The sequence below is a fragment of the Stegastes partitus genome, unplaced genomic scaffold (assembly GCF_000690725.1).
Source record: "Stegastes partitus isolate 25-593 unplaced genomic scaffold, Stegastes_partitus-1.0.2 Scaffold168, whole genome shotgun sequence".
In the NCBI taxonomy this organism is placed as follows: domain Eukaryota; kingdom Metazoa; phylum Chordata; class Actinopteri; family Pomacentridae; genus Stegastes; species Stegastes partitus.
Window position 1 is genome coordinate 241024 of NW_007577899.1, and position 18761 is coordinate 259784.

The window sequence follows — 18761 nt, forward strand, 5'->3', positions numbered from 1 at the left end:
GATTGGCTGAGGCTCCTCCTCGCTCCTCATTTGTAACTTGCTATTGGCTCCGCTGCTGTCAATCAACCTGCTTCCTGCTTCACGGTGCGTTTTGTTATTGAAGCGGAGCTCCTTTAAATATGAGGGGAAAAGTTGACGGTCGTATTTAATGAAGTTGGTGAGTTTCTTTTGGACAATTATTAGCAGAGTTAACTACGTTGTTTGTTTGTCAAGAATGTGGCACAGAGGTCGCTTTTGCTATTTGTACGGCTCTTGACTAACGAATTCCAGTTTGAACGTTAATGAAGAGAGTTTAAATTACTAACTGTCCCTACCTGACGCTACCGTCACCTCACGTAGACCGACACTTATCGCCTTCCTGTCGTCGCTGTAATCATTTATATTTCTTCAATTTGTAGGAAAAATGAAGGGCTTAATTCAACTGTAACGCAGCCACATATAAAGACACGTTTAAGATGTCAGGAGCTTATGAGCATAACAGGAAGCGGCGCCCCCCCAAAACGTTCTTGATCTCGACCGACCTGAAGGTCCAGGACCAGCTGGACGGTACCATTCGGCTGCAGCGGGGGTTCATCTGCCAGGAGCAAGATTTGGGGAAAAACAGAGGGGACTACCCCTGGGTCAAGGTACTATTTCACATTTACATTCGCAGATTTACATCAAAGTTAACACAAAGCCTTCTATGGAGAGGAAGCTTTGATATCTGGTTAAAGAAACCAGAGCTTTTTTTTATTTAACACCAGGAGAGTCTGTGTTCTGTGTTAAAAACTGCATTTAGTTATTTTGATAATTAAGTAATTTATGACTAGAACAGAACTGCCATTATCCCCTTTAATTTGATATGTGTCTCAACACTAACCGTCTCATCAAGAGCATTAAACATTTTAATGGTACAAAACACAAAAGACTGGTTTATTCTGTGTCCATAAGGAGAATGGAGAGGCCTTTCATATTGGTTTCTTGTGGAATCTCCCTTAATTATATATATTGTGCATTTCTTGGGTGGTCCAATTCTTTGGCTTACCCATCCTTCAAATGGTAGTTAACTTCACTTGTAGTCTGCAGTTTCTTTTGCTTCATATTCATGTCCTAATCTCTTCTCTCCTCCTGTCTCCCACATATTTGTCTTTCTCTGAACCTCTTGTTTTTCCTGCAGGTGTTAGACAATGGCCTCATGGTAAAAATAGAAAGGAAGCTCCTGCTTGAAGTCCCAACTGAACTCACTGGCCTGCTGGAGCCTGTAGTGGATCCTGAAGCTCGTCTAAAACTTCTAAGTAATGCAATACAATTATTTACAGAAGTAGTGTTACAGAGGGAATTTAGTAAAGGGGGAAGGTGGTAAATATTCTCAAAGTAGCAGCAGTTGTAGCAGTAGTTATTCGGTGGTGAGTACTGGCAAAGGTACGGTTACTTTCGCGACATTTTACTTAAAGTGTGCCTTAAAGTTTTTTGTAAGGAGAAAATATGGTCTTGATGACTTCCTGGGAGAATTCAGATTTGTATTTTTTGAGTGGATATTGGGACACACAGCCACATTGCATCCAAAACTGACCTGTTTTTTTTTACTGCTCATGGTTACTTACATTTTATGCACACTGTCATGGATGTTTGTCACAGTAATGCTAAAGCACATAACTTTACAAGTACTTTTTAGGATCAAAAAAGTAACTAAAGTCTTCCCTTTAATTTACAGTAATTAGGTATTTCCTGCCTGTATTGTGGTTTTAATTAGTTTGTTTATTCTTGTGTATTTTTCAGCCAATCCTGGGAAGCTGCAGCACTTCGCTGCTCTGCCTCTTGATTCCCCGCTGTGGGTCCAAATAGGGCAGCCGGACGAGCTGGCAGAGGCAGAGCTTAAGTACATCGGGCCGCTGACCAGAGGAAGCAGCGCTGTGTATTTTGGGGTACAACTCAAGGTCAGTGTATCAGACTATAGACGTTTACAATTTAATATCTTCTGAATTCCAACCTGGTAGCATTTATTCTCAATAATACACACTTCAAGTACATTAAAGTTATTAAAATCAATCCAATGGGCTTGATAACTGAGAAGCTTTGAAATGCATCAAGAAAAAGAAAAGAAATGTTTTGCATCCAATTGTTCCTTAATGTTACGGAGGTGGTCACAAACCTTTTCGTAAAGTAGGACACTGTCTGAAATGCAGTGTGGAGAGTGCAGAGTGTACTGTGGTTCCACAAGTTCCAAAAGATGGTGCAAATCTTTTATGAACCTGATCTAAGTTTCCTCCAGTGTGTGTTGCTTCTGTGCAGCCTTTGCCTGAGTTACTTGTGCTCCTTTCATGTGCCATATCGAGCTGGTAGAATTGAATGCAGCTCTGTTGTTACTATCTCTGAAATAATTGCATTGCAGACTGTGGCTGTTGTATTGTTTTCCAATTTAAAATATTTACCCACTGCAGACGTTTCAGCTACCTCCTGCCACAAATTGTCTTCTCAGTGTGACAGCAGACACAGGCATAGGTTTGTGCTCAATAAAGTAGATCCCATTAAAAAATAAAAATGCCTTGATCAGGACATCCCTAAAAATATGCTCATGTAACAAAACAAGAAGTGTAATTTTGTGTCCCCTGCAGCTGTAAGAATGTTTGCTTGAGATAGTGGACACCTGTAGTCGCTCCTTAAGAACCTTGTTCCCTCTCCGTTTACTCCTCCAGGGTTCAGCAGTCGGTAGAGGGTCGGGCAACGGTTCCTATAAAGGTCACCGGCTCTTCACCTGCCCTGAAGCCTGCGCTCTCTTCCTCCCAGCCAGTCACATCCGACTCCGCCACTGGTCCCGCAGCAATAACTCAGACGCACATGAGCGACCTCGCGACCGAGACCACCGCAGCAGCAGCAATAATCCCCCCAGCAACGGGCACCACGGCAGCAATGACCGTCCAAACCATCACCAGCAGCCCCAGCAGCATGGCCGTCATATTAGTTTCCACCAGCATCGTCCCAGTAGCCCTCCTCAGTCGCACGGCATCCTCCCACGAACCGCGGAGTCGGCACCCATCATGGCTCACAACCAGATGCGAGGCCCGGCGTCGCCTCCGTTGTTCCATGTTGGCCAGCGGGTGTGTTTCCCCCTGGAGGACGCCGTCTACGCAGGGGAGGTGCTCTTCTGTGGTCCCCTGCCTGGCCGGTCCTCATCAGGAATGTATGTCGGAGTCCTTCTGGTCAGTATGAGCCACAGGAGATAAAACTGGGTGTATTTTTATTTTATTTTTCCTTTATTTAACCAGGTGGGTTAATTGAGAACAGATTCTCATTTACAATTTATCAAAGTTTGACTCCAGAGTGAGCTTCTCATCATTTTGATGTATTTTAGAATAATCTTAATTTCACAGAAGCTCAAAGTACAACGGTCAGTGATATTTAAATATTTACTGTATTGAAACTATTTGTAACAACACGTTTGCCATGCTTTTTTCAGGCAGTATGTTTTAATCTAAAGTCCTTCTCTTGATATAGCTGTTCTGTTGGCTGCTTTGTGTTTGGCTTTGTGTTACACATCCCAGGACACTCCTGTCGGTAACTGGGACGGATATTACAAAGGAGAGAAGCTCTGCCACATTCCTTCCCGTATATATGGAGTCCTGCTGCCAGTGACCAAAGTTTCCTCAGGTGAAGCACCTGCTGACCTCACTCATAGCATGATTAAGGCATTTTAGACTCTAACCTTGTGTTAATGATTCAGCAACCTGAGTGTCTGCATTTTACATTTTAGTCATTGTTCTGAAAAGAAAATACCTTGTAGATGGGAACATGTCTCACAAATCCCACAGTTTTGCTCCAGTCTTTTTCCAAAATTAACAGTTTTTCCATTCATTGTCTGTTGTCTGTCAAGGTTATAAAAACATAGAATAGAATATGTGTATATATAATGGACTGAGACGATGTAGAAACACAAATATGTTTACACCTGAGTGTCCAACTACTGCTAGCTACTGACTTTATTCCACTTCTGTATCTTCAGAACAAAAGTCCAACCGTCACAACCCTCCTTTCCAACTTCCCAAATCCATCCTGAAGCCAGCCCTGCCCCCTGTCACTAAATCAGTCCCAGTATCACCGCCTGCCTTTGCTCCCAAGATCGCCCTGATGCCCCCAAGCAAGTCGGTGCTGAAGCCTCCTCCTTTACCTCCACCCAAACCCCTCCAGAAGCCCGTGCTGCCTCCCCCTCTACCGCCCCCCAAACCCCAAAGCCCAACATCGCCAACCGCTGACGACCAGCTGCAGTACACCAACGGCATTCACAGCCCTCCCTCGCCTCTGAAGTCTCCAGATGATGGTGACGGTGTTGGGGAGGATGGAGAGGCCGGACTGGGGGGCGACCTGGAGGTGGGGTCGATGGTTGAAGTGAATGACCCGCCGCTGTTTGGGGTTATTCGCTGGATTGGACGGATTAGTGGCGTCTCAGAGCCGGTGGCAGGACTCGAGCTGGTAAGGACACTTTCAGCTGCAGTTTTTATTATTGAATTGATTCTGAAACTGTTCAGAGAGTTTTCTTTTAGTCTTAGTTTAAGACACAGTCGGTTGCATTGTCAACTAAGGAGCGACGGCTAAAAGGGTAGCCTGACCACCACAGTCCAGGAACATTGGTTCCTATCCCCAGTTCTTTTATTTCAGAGACAAGTTAAAAACTAGCAGCAAGTAGATCAAAGTTATCACAGTTTTTAGATGCTGTTACAGCCCTGATTCTCCAATCAGTAGCCCAAAGCTTTAACCACTGAGTCAGTTATAGCTAATATATAACCAGTAATCAGTTACAGGTTAAACAAGACATACAGGTCATCATTTTAAAATCTGACCAGGTAACAAACCTAAAATGCTGCTTTTTCATTATTACAGCAAACTAAGCTCTATTTTACATTCCTGAATGAACAATGATTTTGTTTTCTGCTTCTGCTTTCTGCTTAAAATAACAGGAATTTGCTTCTTCTCACAGTGTGTCCTTCAGAGCACATGTTTATGTTTATGCCATATTAAATTTATCAAAGAAAATGTGTAATTTTATTTTGTTGTTGTGGATTTGATTCCTGATGAAGACTCACAACAGATGAGACAACACGTAGTTTGTTAGAAAACTACCTTGCTTTATTATTAACGCTGAAAAACACAGAAATGTGTGGTAACACGCAGACTACACTAGGAGTCAGTCACATAGAAAGGTTTCCTTCATTATATTCTGCTCCTGTTTCAGGACCAGGAGCTGTCTGCTGGCACAGATGGCAGTTACCTCGGTGAACGTCACTTTCGCTGCCCGGCTAACAAGGGGCTGTTCGTCAAACTTCGAAACTGTAGGCGGGACTCCAGGTTCCCCGCTCCTGAGACGCCTGTCAATCAAGTGGAGCGATGCAACTCTATAGGTAAGAAATCAGGGTTGAAGTGTGACATCAGGTGTAGGTATGGGTGTTGTGAATCCCAGCGGCTGCAGCAATCCAAGCACATGTACAGCTGTAGCAAGACATTGAAGCAAATTATAGAACCTGAATAAGAAGAGCAAGCAGCACCCACTATAACCATAAAAGGACCCATTTTATCATCCACTCATGACACACATTAGAAGGATCAGAAGATTTTTGTGAAAAATGGCCTGAATCTAAGGACTTCTGCCTCCACTGCACAGATTTAAGTAATAATATATTTCCCATTTATAATTAACATATTGTGTGTTTGCCTTTTTAAAGGTCAGTTCTTCTGTATTCCTCTAACAATGGTAATATAGGCAACACTCTGAGGTCTGTTTTATATGTTCTCCCTGCTGCACCAGGTATAAACAGTAGATGACTGGAGCACCAGCTTGTTCCTTGTCCCACATAACTGCTGACGCTACAAAACCTTCACAAACACAGATGAAGAAAAGGCACAATGTAGTACATGACTGATTTATTCCTCCTCAGTGACCAGAGTTTAACAAGATATTTGGGGCTGATAAAGTGATCAAGAAGAAGCAGCATGACCACAGCTGAGTGCTGATGCTCAACCAAAGAGACACCAACACTGGAGACTTCTACAACGACTCTACAACTCTCTTAAAGGGCCATGAGTGTGCTTCTAGTGCCCACCTTTCCAAACAGAATCTCATTACCATCTTGACGTTGCTGTCCTACACTGAGCGGTGGTCCATCTGTCTCCCCTGTGCCCCCTCCTGAACCCCGGCATCGCCCACCGTGTATCGACACGCCTGTTGCAGTCACAGCTCCTCTGCTCCTCTGTTGCGTTTTACAAAAGGGTTATTGCGGTTTTGAGAGTGTGGTTACCTTTTAATGTGTTGTATCCTCTGTGTGTCTGTGGCTGCCAGCCTTTGCGGAGTGGGGCAGTGAGCGTGTGGAGGAGCACACTCCTCCTGTGGACGGCGACGAGGCCAGAGAGCTCTACCAGGGCTGGAAGAGAGGCATCCAGGGCCACCTCAACTCCTGCTACCTGGACGCTACGCTGTTCAGGTAAAGTCTGCGTAGGAAATCTGGACTCAGAGAGAAGATTATCAGATTAAACCTTACAATGTGTCCAATATCCAAAAAAAGAACATTTGATTAATGTATGTCATGAATGTTTTGGTTTTTTAAGCTATTAATTAATGAGGATACATGTTGAAGTTTTAAACTAGTATTGGAGGGTTGATCCAAAGGACTGTGCGTTGTACTGCTTGAACATGTGCGAACAGTAACTGGCATGACTCATGATGTCATGTGTCACTACAGTATAAACAGTGGGACTCATGTTACAGACACTGTTAGTGACCCCTGGTAGGTGCACATTCAGAGGATCATCACTGGTTATGCGGGGTTTGTCTGCAGCTGACACAGAGAGAAGAAATGGAAGTTCTCACAGTGGAACAGCCCTCATGGCTCTTGGTTGTCATTCACATGGTTGTGCATAACACAGGTCCCGCTGTTGATAGTACAGAGTCACGTGACTTTCGAAACATGACGGTTATTGCTCGTACATGTTGCAAGAGCATTCAGCACAAGCACACCACGTACAGTCTCCGATCTTTTTGATCAACCCTCGTACCAAAGAAGTCTGTTCACGTCTTATAACAACTGGTTAATAATCTGCAACATCATCCTAAAGCTAACTATGTATGATGTTGTGCCACTGTTTGTTCCTCTGGTGCACAAGACTGTGTGGTTTGAAGCTTAATTTAGGATGAACAATAATAGATTTAATGGCTGAACAGATCATGAAAAAAATGATGGAGTGAGACATGCTGAGTATTGCTACAGACAGCCAGACTAAATTAGTTTGAGTGTAAAAAATCCCAACAAGTATCTCATGAGCCCATGCTTTATTTCCTGTCTGTGTCTCTCTCTCCAGTCTGTTCTCCTGCTGTAGTTCAGCAGACTGGGTGTTGTTTTGGCCCTCTGACCCTGAAACTGACCAAAGCGCCAGTCAAGCTCAGGACCTGCTGCGCTGTGAGATAGTCAACCCGCTGCGAAAGTGAGTGTGCTGCTCTTTTGGCTCTTTCTCTATTGTTTGGTGATATATATAACTACTTTCTGACAACTCATTTCTGTTGCAATTGCAGGTACTACAGGTGTTACACTATTCGTGTGAATGAGATTCCTCTCATAATTACCACTACTGATAATGCTAAGAATGATATTGTGAATAGTAGAAAGTATGACATGCAGGGAAGAGAACGTATTGTCTCAGTTCTGGTCAAAACAGATTAGAAAAGCAAAGCATTCGAATCTTTTAACACCAAAGTATTTGTGGTTAAATTGGACCGAAGCGGCAAAACCTTGATCCAACTTGGACTTGATCAGTCGTAATGCCTGAAAAGTACTATAAATGTGCACTTCACTTTCAGGGTGATTGATCCCATTCCTGTTTGCATGCTTTCAGTATATATTTCTAAGGTATTTGTGTGCTTGTGTGTTTCTGAGGTATGGCTATGTGTGTGCCAGTAAGACCATGGCACTGAGGCGACTGCTGGAAGCTGCCAACAGTGACACTGGCTTCACCAACCAGGAGAAAGGTATGTATGTGAAGGTGTTTGTGCCTTAGCAGTTTTTTACCCCTCCATCAGCTTCCTGCAGGTGCATGTGAAACATCAGACTGTGTTGATGAGACTGAGGAATGTTGTCACGCTGCTAATCTTTCTGTCAGATCCCGAGGAGTTCCTCAACAGGCTTTTCCAGCTCCTCCGAGTCGAGCCGCTCCTCAAGATCAGGTAACATCGCTGCCCCTTTTTGTCTGCACAATGTCAGCAGGACTGCGGTTTACCACAGTTTTTCACAAGGACTTGGCTCACACATTATTTGTTGAGCTTCCTACCTGCACACATGCACGCACACACACACACACACACACACACACACACACACACACACACGCACACGCACACACACACACACCCACTCCTTCACCATCTCACAGGCCAGTTGTTGTTCTTTGATATGAATGTTTGTTGCAGTGATTCTCCTGCATTTTCTACATTTTTGTGTGAGAAGGTGACACAGCTGAGATCTGCTGTTAGTTCACATTAGTGTAAACCATCATGGAAACATTTGGCTGGTTGTGTTTGGTACACGGCGGAAAGTAAGTCAGAGATAAACCTGTCTGGCTTTTTGCCTCATCAGCCTGAGTTTATTGCTTTCTAACCCGGATGCTGGACAGATAACAAGATAAGAGAGCCAAAGAAAGCAATTGCTGCTTCATAAAATTCCGCCAAAGTATTTGTTTTCACTGCCTCAGACTAATAAAACTACAAAACACAAACCTAAATACGAAGCGGTGAGCAGCCCACGTGGCTTTGTTTTACAAGGTCATGAGCCAAAAAAACTTTGCAAAATTACTCTCTTTTTTCTCTCTTTGCCCTCTTTCAGATCAATGACCCAGCAGCCTCAGGAGTGTCATCTTTACCAGCTCTTCCCGCCTACCCTTCCCCCCTCTCCCTCTTCACCCTTACCCCTCTCCCCAGTTGACTCCCCCATCCCCCTCTCATCACCATCGTCCAGGCGGATGAGGGTCGCCAGTGTCCAGGCCCTGCTGGAGTCCTCGTTCCTCCACGCCGGCCTCAAGTTTGTCGAGGTAACACGAATAAGTGGAAGAAATCATAACTCTACGTGTTTTTTAAGAGAAATTCTAATACTCAGATCATGTGTATTGATCTCCCCACCAGGCTCCCTCCTGCCTCTTACTGCTCATGCCAAGGTTCGGGAAGGATTTCAAAATGTTTGACGCCATCTTGCCCACCCACAGCCTGGACATCACAGACCTGCTGGATGACAGTAGGAACTATTCTAGGAAACAGTCAGCATTTTAGATGCATTGTGGTTTTTGTCTGGTTTGGCTTTTGTGTACATCGAAGTCTTTTGTCACCTCAATACAAATGTGATTTAATTAGAATTTGTTGTGTAGTATTACTGGTGTATGTTTTCCATTTTTACTGTCTTCATGTGTTGCCTGCTCTCTTCATCCTTGTGTCTTTGTAGCTCTGAGACAGTGCAGTATTTGTCAGGCTGTTGCTGAGTGGGAGTGTCTGCAGTGTTACGAAGACCCAGACATCACTCCTGGACGTCTAAAACAGTACTGCCAGACCTGCAACACACAGGTAGCCTTTTATAACCTAATCAGAACCTGCTTTATTGTCATGACACAATGTATTATAAAATTGCACGACTTCTCTCCGTATATACAAATAACAGTGATATGTACACAGAGTGATATGCACAGAAATATAAGAACTCCAACCAGCATTTGGCCAGACAAAGAGAACTCCCAGCACAAAGTAGTCCAGCTAGCTGTCCATCTAATTGTGTTGGTTTTCTTGGCCACTGTTTTAGTTTTGAGTCTTGCTCACAGCTCCCATCAGCAGCAGATCGACATAGTTAGTAACTAGCTGCTGCACATAATGAAGCATTTAGAACCAAAGAGTCAAGTCAAGACATGGAGGAGACCAAAAACAGAGATATTCATCAAGTAAATCAATGCTACTATTTATGCAACTGATAGCGACAAACATTTGCTGCATAAACTTTATAAGGTGATGTTATGTCAGCGTTGTGGTTCCAGCTTGTGGTTTTGCTCGATAGTGGATAAAAAGCAGCACTGGACATGTAAAGCATTCTGGCGCTGTCTGTTCTACATATTGACTTTGAATCTTTTCCATCAATCATCAGGTCCACAGTCACAAAAAGAGGGCGTCCCACAGCCCGGTGAACATCGGTGTGCCCGGGGGGCCGTGGACGGGTTCTCTGCACTGCACCCGCCAGCGAATGTCTCTCTTTGCTGTGACGTGCATTGAGACCAGCCATTATGTGAGCTTCATCAAGCACGGACCCCTCCCCACCGACTGGCTGTTTTTTGACAGTATGGCAGACCGAGAAGGTAAAAAGATATATATATACAACTTCTGCCAACAAGAATTTCAGCAAGGTTCAAACACAAGCACCCTTTTCTCTGTCTGCTCTCACCCAGGAGGCGAGAACGGCTTCAACATTCCCCGGGTGAAAGCGTGTCCCGAGGTGGGCCGCTACCTCAGCCTGTCGGAGGAGGAGCTGAGCAGAGTGGACTCTGCCTCCTTGCGAGAGCCCGCCCGCCGCCTGCTCTGCGACTCCTACATGTGTCTGTACCACAGTCCTGAGCTCAGCCTGTACAAGTGACATGGAGACTCCACACAGGCGACACACACAGATCCTGCAAACTGAGAAGGATTAAAGACACCTTAGGGCTGTACCACAAAGCCAGTTCGACATTAAGATAATGGGCATCACAAGGGTGGTCATCAGCATGCTGTGTTAACCAGATGTTCTTCACATGAAAGTGGGCATTTGATGCGTCTTCTGACTCTTCTTCTGTACAAAATGTACCAGTCGTTTGCTGCCTACTTCAGTCCAGTGGAACATAGACAGCTGTGAGGAATATAAAAACGTATTCCTGTAAAAAGCGCTGTTACTGCAAATGATGCAAGAGAGGAATGCTCGTAGAAAACTGTTAATGATCTAAATTACTATATTTATTTGACCACTCAGTGACTCTCAGCTACTTATGTCTAATGTGACAGCTGAGACTCTGTATGAGTCGTAGAAGTTATCATCAGAAAAATAATTTTAAAAGAGTGATGCTTCTTACAGCTGATTCAAATCCCACACTGAACAGAACCTTCTCTGGAGCTGGTTAGCAGCGCAGCATGAGTTACAGTAGTTATCTAGCTGGTTAAAAGTGAGCCGCCTTCGTGATGCTGAAAACTTTGACTTTAGGCTCAACGTATCTTGCTAATAAGTTTATCTCACTTTGCAGTACAACCCTCTTGTCCTCAGGTTTTTTGTCTTATATAGCTGTCAGATGAAAACATTACACTGGTATAACAAAGTATAGGAGAAGAGCAGCCTTGTTGTCACTGTGAGCAACATCTATTTATCACTTTTTCCAGCAGAATATGAAATACTAAAAAACCACTCAACACAGGTAGTCAGCTTCCTTGGCCTAAAATGCAGTTTCTCATGAATTACCATGACATTCACAGACCTCAGCATCCAATCTACATCTCCAGACTACTGGTTTTGCACTCAGGGCAAAGTACTAGCGAGCAACATTTTAAGAGTCGAGAATAAATATTTAGTTTTTTTTGTGTTGCTACTGTTGCAGTTTTTCCACCAAGAACAAAATGACAGTTCTTTATGTAGATGTACCATAGTTTAATCAGAGCCTGAGAATAAGTTGCTGTCACGTCAAATAAAATAAAAACATGACAGTTACAGCAATGTTTAGACAGGTCAAATGTGCCTTATGAACAAATGTGCACTGTAGTTTGTTGGTAGATACAGAGCTTTGCACACTCGTGAACTTGTCGGTAAATTACTCTGACTTCATATCTGAGTTTACTGTGCCTTGGACAGAACCACTGTGCCTGTACCACATGTACACTTTACAGTTTAATTTGCACTGCTTGGTTTACGTGTCAGTTTCTTTGTATATAGTAGCATTGCCCTAAACTGACAGTAAAGATTACACACAGATGTTTGAACTTTTGTCTTGCTTGCAGGTTGTTCAATCAAATGCAGCAACAAACAACTGGGATCATGTCCCAGATAATAAATGCTTTGATACTAGTTGCTTGTATTTGTGTGTCTTTTCTTATTGAAATGTTTCCAGAAACATGCAGATATCACTCAGCAATTAGAATAGTCAGAATCATATGGTATGTGTGCCATAAATAGTGCTGTAAAAACATTTGCAGAAAAGCTGTACAGAAAAGTAAACAAGTTGAAGTACAGGGATCGTTATAATGCAGTAATGTTATTCTACTCTTGATATATCTATTTTTTTAAAACAATCTTTTCTTCAGTGGAGTTATTCTCAAAAGCCAGTTGAACATTTTTTCCTACTAGAAACATTTGAACATTATTCCAAAACAATGTAGTACATACACAGAAAAAAACCTTGACGTACAAGAGGTAAAAGGATGATTTGTATTTATTTTAACCCTTTCCAGAACCTGAGATAGTCAATGTAGATTTTTTATTTTTATTTTTTATCAAGACAGTGTTATCTGGTATCTTATGGAGTCTTATCTTAAATATGTAAATGAATGAAAAATTACAACGAAATCAGTAAATATGGCTTTGAAATAAATTATAGCACAAATGAATCAGTCGTTTTTCAAATGACGACTGATTTATTTCAGGGGCCTTTAAGTTCGTTATGCCCCGCATTTATTTATTTGAAATTATTTGTATGCTATAGTGTAACAACTTATTTCATAATGTAAATTAAATTAAATTAAATTAAATTACATTAAATTACATTAAATTACATTACATTAAACTAAATTAATTTCTTTATTTTATTTTATTTATTTTATTTTATTTTATTTTATTTTATTTTATTTTATTTTATTTTATTTTATTTTATTTTATTTTATTTTATATCCGGACATGACGCAAAACACGCAGCGGCAGCGTGACTACGTCATCACTGCGGGCCCCGGAACCATCAAGCGACGAGGACTCAGTACTGGCCGCGAGCAAAATATTCGCCTTTTTCCTCAAAGGAAAGCGACAAAAGTGATCTCGTAGCGGTGGTTTGAATGTTTCTATAAGGTAATCTAATACTTATGATGACAGTGCTTTATGTTTTTATATGTATAACGTTGTGTCTGAGCTGCTCACAGCGACGTCAAGTGACAGTAACGTCCTGCTTTGCATCGTGTGGTGTCGTTTTTGAATTCACAGGTTTTCTGTTGACCTCGTCCAGCTGACGCTTCTTTTAGTCGGACAGCTGAAACCGGCTGATGCTGATCATTGATAGTCACCTGGCAGTAACCAAGAGCCTCTGTCTAGCTCGTAGTTTCTGTCTTTAACCGAGCCGGTGTCACATAAACCGTTAGATGTTATCTGCACGGACAAAGACATGTCACTAGATTACCTGCTAATGTTGTCGGCAGGCAGGCACGAAGATGACATTTTCACGTTTATGCAAATATAATAGAATAAGCTAGTATAAGAGTTATAACTGTCCAGTCATTTCAAATATGAAAAATGCATCTATATGAACTGTATTTTGTCTGAGAGCTGGAATATAAAACCTGTTTGAACATCACATGAAACGTAAAAGTCAGACATAATATCAACTAATGGACAGACTGGGCACTAAGACATTAGGATAAGAATCTGTAATCTGAGTAATGCTAGCTTTGAAAAACATGTTCAAGAAAGATCATAGAAGTGGCAGTTACATATTTAACATCGTATCATTTGCATCTGAAAATCTACAAATAAAGGATTCATAGTTGTCATAAGGCGATGCATAATATGTTGTTTTTAACCAGCGCTATAAAGCTCTGTTTTATGGGCTCTTTGCGCCCAGGAGGACTAGAAAAGCTGTTACATAAAAGCTATTCAAGTTTTAAATCATCAGCTTTCTGTTTTCCTTTCTATTTTTATCTCTCCAGGTGCTTTCTGTCTCTAAGGTCCAGCAGTACAGGTGGTTGCCATGGCGTCTCCAGGGGGACAAGGAGGAGGAGGGGCTCTGTCGACGAGAGGAGGCAGCGGGGCGAGGAGGATGAAGTGGGCTCTGGAGCTGAGCTTGGGCAACACCAGGTACACAGAAAACAGCATCATTCTCCCTCTGTTGATGGTGAATTTAACCGTGAAACATGTTTGTGAATCCAAGCCACACATGAACATAAAAACAATCCCTTCCTGCATTAAAATGTCTTAGATCTTGGAAACACCATGAAGTAAAAAAGAAAAAAAAGGATTTTAGCCATCATATTGATTGGTCTTTAACTGATCGATACGACTTGTGTTTCTCCTCAGGAACACAATTTCTCAACAAGGAAGTCCACGGGGAATGTGTGGGAAACTGAGTGTTTGTCATCGTTCAGTTGTGGCTCAAAACATTTTTCAAATGCTGCTTTGCTCTTTCCCCTCATTATCTGTTAATCTTCACTCTCATCAATTTAAGCCAGAAATTGCGTTTTGCCTGAATTACATGAATGTTTGCGTGTAAGTTTCTGATGCAAATTCAAATACTTACATGTTAGGTTTCTATTATTCTGTGAGTTCTGTGGTAAATAGGCTGTAAGAGCTCATGGCATTGGAAAAAAAGCACATGAGCCATGGCATCGACAGCCAGCTTAAATCAAAGCCCAGCTAAGCTAAAAAACAGGGCTTTGTTAATAACAGCATCCTGTATGTGCAGACAGACTCTTTTGAATAGATCTAACTCATTCCTGAACCAATTTATGCTTTACATTACTTGTCATGGTTTAACACAGAATTAGATTAGAAGAGTTTGATTTAATACAGAAAAATTTGCAATCAGACGAAGAGAAAAACATTGAAACTGTTTGTGTTGCAGGAGTCGTGGTGACCGTCAGGGCGGGCAGGGCGACGTCGTTTACCCCATCGGCTACTCTGAGAAACCCGTCCCCGACACCAGCATCCAGGAAACCGACAAGAACCTGGTGGAGAAGGTGAGGAAGGGTTTATATTCACTATTTCAGAAACTGACATTGCGCTTGTTTGGGACCATTTTCACCAGAAATGCTTGGTGGAGGAAGAATTTACTCGAGGACTGTTGTATTAGATGCCTTTAGTTTTACCAGGTAGTCAGTATCAGTAATTTCCCTCTTATCCGTCACAGGAGTGTAGCTTCTATAGATAAGAACTCCTTCACATTCTCACAGACTATTAGGCACTTTGAAAACAGAAACAGTCTTCAGTGTTTTTCCATCATTTATACATCCCTAATGAGGGGTTCTGAGGACATTTCTGGTGTTTATAGTTTCCCTTAAGAGAAATCCACACTGTCAGTGATAATCTCACAAATCTGCTGCCTGGAATGACCCTGTGTGTCTCTGTTCGTTCTGCTGAACAGCGCTGCTGGGACGTGGCCCTGGGGCCCCTAAAACAGATCCCCATGAACCTGTTCATCATGTACATGTCGGGCAACACCATCTCCATCTTCCCCATCATGATGGTCTGCATGATGGCCTGGAGGCCCATACAGGCTCTTATGTCCATGTCTGCCAGTGAGTATCCAAGTTTCACATTGTTTAGACGTTCACTGTATATTATAGACTGGGCAGGACATTTTCTTTACTTGTCTGAGACTGTTGTAGGATTAGTCTGTAAGTCTTGTGCTGTTTCATTCCTTCCTTTGTGCTGTTGTGTCTCAGCCTTCAAGCTGTTGGAGAGCTCCAGTCAGCAGTGGCTGCAGGGACTCGTCTACCTGATCGGTAACCTTCTGGGCTCGGCGTTGGCCATCTACAAATGTCAGTCAATGGGCCTGCTCCCAACACACTCGTCTGATTGGCTGGCTTTCATAGACCCACCTCAGGTAAAGTTCTCAACATGCAGCAGTCACAAACATTCTGGGTTTTCTAAGCTCCAGAAAAAGGTAACGGAAAAATGTTGAACTCTGGCACCCTGGAGAGGGAACTTTATCATACCATGACAGCATGTTTGCATAAGACAAGCTGATGCAGGTTTCACGGTTTTGCAAAGTGCTGCACGCTGTGTTTTGACTGCATTTGGCTGTGTCACCCCGCTCACTTTCTTTTTTAGACTGCAGTCCTTCCCCTGAATTAGTATTTTGTCTGGAGCATCAGAAAACTTCACAACTCTTAGTTGTCACAGGAATGTCACCAGTGAAACCAGATTTAAACGCCAATATTCTGGAAAATACCGATAGATTTACCTGCTGCTGATTGGCTTAGGCAGCATTGTGTCAACTCATCTGGTAAAACCTTGAATGTAGCGGGTGTTCACTATTATGTAAAAGTTCCACACTTCACACTTTTATGTAATAATATTGAAAAATACGTTTTGAGGTCAGTGTTGCTGTGAGCTGATCTCTTCATAGAGTGCCGTCTGTGTGCATTTTATTTTAGGACTAGGACATTCTTGATATTCCTGAATGAATGAAGCTTTTCATGTCTTCGTGATTTTTAACACCCCTCAAGGCTCATATAAACCTTCATAAGGGCTCTTGTGTGCTTTACCCTGCTGTAGTACTGGTCGTAGCTCAGCAGAGGGCAGAATATGCACATTTAAGTTTTTAATGGAGTTTTCTTTAAAGAATGTAATAATTAGCTGATGTTCAATCTAAGTTTGTCAGATCTCTTTGCAACGTGGATTTGGCAGGAAAAAAAGGCTTTTGTTTCACCATTCTTCAAACCACGATTGGACAAAAGCCAGGGTTTCCCTGCAAAAATCATTTGATGAAGTGATAGTGAGCTGTCCAGATCTTGATTTGTCACATCTCAGATCAGTTTAGTAGAAAATATATTGTGTTTCCTCCGTAGTGAAGCGCAACTGTTGTATCTCTAGGTATTTTAATTCCCAAATATCAGTAAAAGTAGTCAAAAGTAATAATGAAGCGATGAAATTGATGTTTTTTTTGCTGCTGTTGTTGACAATCCTAATAAGACAAAAGAACAAACTGATTTAAGTTTTCATTTTATCTAAAATATATCGTTATAGGCTATTTGCATATAAACAACCTTAAATTAAAGCTCGACTTCAGCTGCCTGAAGTATAAAAGCATCCCTCTCCTGACATGTACACGTCAGAGCGTTGTGTGTTCGCTCTGCATTGGTTGTTGCTTATGTCAAAATGACTGCTCTTGTTGTGACTTGCTCCAGAAGAGCACACGCTGAATGTACCCATGTCTTTCTCAACAGAGGATGGAGATCATGGGCGGAGGGATGGTGTTGTGAAGAGGACGGAGCATGCACACACAGGATTCAGATATTTCCAGAGGTTATATACTGTACGCTCTCCACAGGCCGCCCGTCACAGCTCAGGTCGAAGTCAATTCTGCCAGCTGTCTATTTCTTGTATACAACAGACGCGAACACGGCAGTTAAAACAAGCAAGATGTTTGTTAAATCAGCAGCAGGGTGCGCGGCACAGCTTAAAGCCAAGATTTTATCCACCACACACACACACACACACACACACGCACACGCACACACACAGTTTGCCTTTCTTGACAACAACGTGACATTACTTCAGCCCTGCTCTGCTTCATGTGTTGGCCATGACCTTTTCTTATTCTCCTCATAAAGATTTCAAAGCCAGCAGATCATCGTATTGACTCTCATTAAAACTACTGTAGTTCTCTTTCCTGATGAAATTGACTTCACATGATAAGAGATTATTTATACAGAGTTAGACCTGCTTTCGTGGGGGGCAAACATCACTAATTACCAGAATTTTATCTATAACTCCTAAAAACGGAGGTCATAGTCTGTAAAGTCTTTTCTTTTTGTCAAGCGTTTCTGGTTCTGTTGGACTAGAATCGTGTTTTCTTCCTTTTTACTTTCACCATTTCTTGTTTAGTTGTTTCTCAGTTTGTAGTGAAACGCTTGATTTTGTCAACATGATTTCAGCATGCTAGCCAGCAACATTTACTAACCTGTTTTAATTTATAGGTCTGTTTAATTTATACTGATTTGCCCTGTGAAAATGTTCTATATAATAAATCCTTATTGGTTGAAACTAAACGGTTTTGAGTGTCATTAAAGGTGTTTGATGGAGAAAGGAGTTGTTTGGATTTGTGTGTGGGAGTTTTGACATCAAATTATTTCTCTATAAAATTATTTAGGAGGCCAGCAATGCTACAAGCTAATTTAATGTTGAGTGATGCCTTTGTTGTGTTGCTGACCCTCGTCTCTCGGGTAAGACCGGGTGTGGCGAAACTACTTTCGGTGTAACTGAGCGCTCTTTGGTGAACAGTCTCGTGTGGAGAACATCAGGAAAATGTCACACTTTAAACTTAATCCTCACATATTAGACTTATCCGATGTGGATCTATTGACTCTTGAGGCAGGCAGACATGTTGAAATCTGAGAAACACGACTCTGTTTGTTCAGGGTTGTAACAGATTTCAGTCACAACCACAAGAGAGTTGTGATTGATATCTCAAGATAACAGGATCAAACAGTACAAGCAGGGTTAAGCTTTATGTCCCAGGAGACATGGCTGCTAAGAAAACTCTAGTTGTCAAAGATTTCCCCTTTGTGTAATGTCTTTTACTTGTGTTTAATGTAAATAGAAGATTAACAGGTGTCTAAATCTAAACCTATTCACCATTCCTATTTGATTTTCCAACAAAAATACATGTTGAAATGAAAACATCCACTAATTTCATCTGTATTTTTTTTATTTTTCGCCCTAGTTTCGGTACAAAGATCACTTAAAAGTTACAAACTTCATGTCTTTATTTGTGAGTGCGTTTACTTAACAGAGGCAGGTTGGTATTTATCAGCAGCAACACCCTGGAAAGAACAAAAGCAG

At 42.1% G+C, this 18761-nt stretch overlaps 2 protein-coding genes across 2 annotated transcripts; both read left to right on the top strand.

The window, feature by feature from the left end:
• The first annotated feature begins 68 nt into the window (after positions 1–68).
• cyld3 (cylindromatosis (turban tumor syndrome) 3) lies at positions 69–12065 on the top strand. Its single transcript, XM_008279695.1, has 17 exons — positions 69–157; positions 399–626; positions 1157–1274; positions 1759–1916; positions 2676–3179; positions 3522–3627; positions 3980–4446; positions 5207–5372; positions 6308–6449; positions 7324–7446; positions 7896–7987; positions 8119–8182; positions 8838–9042; positions 9134–9242; positions 9447–9565; positions 10134–10341; positions 10432–12065. Exons 2-17 carry the CDS (start codon positions 456–458, stop codon positions 10614–10616), a joined length of 2937 nt encoding a protein of 978 aa, XP_008277917.1. The 5' UTR covers positions 69–157; positions 399–455; the 3' UTR covers positions 10617–12065.
• An 860-nt stretch (positions 12066–12925) lies between these two features.
• On the top strand, positions 12926–18001 carry emc4 (ER membrane protein complex subunit 4). The gene is made up of 6 exons (XM_008279696.1): positions 12926–13055; positions 13907–14054; positions 14818–14932; positions 15337–15490; positions 15638–15798; positions 17144–18001. The coding sequence occupies exons 2-6, from the start codon at positions 13948–13950 to the stop codon at positions 17177–17179; spliced, it is 573 nt and encodes a 190-aa protein (XP_008277918.1). The 5' UTR covers positions 12926–13055; positions 13907–13947; the 3' UTR covers positions 17180–18001.
• Positions 18002–18761: the final 760 nt, after the last annotated feature.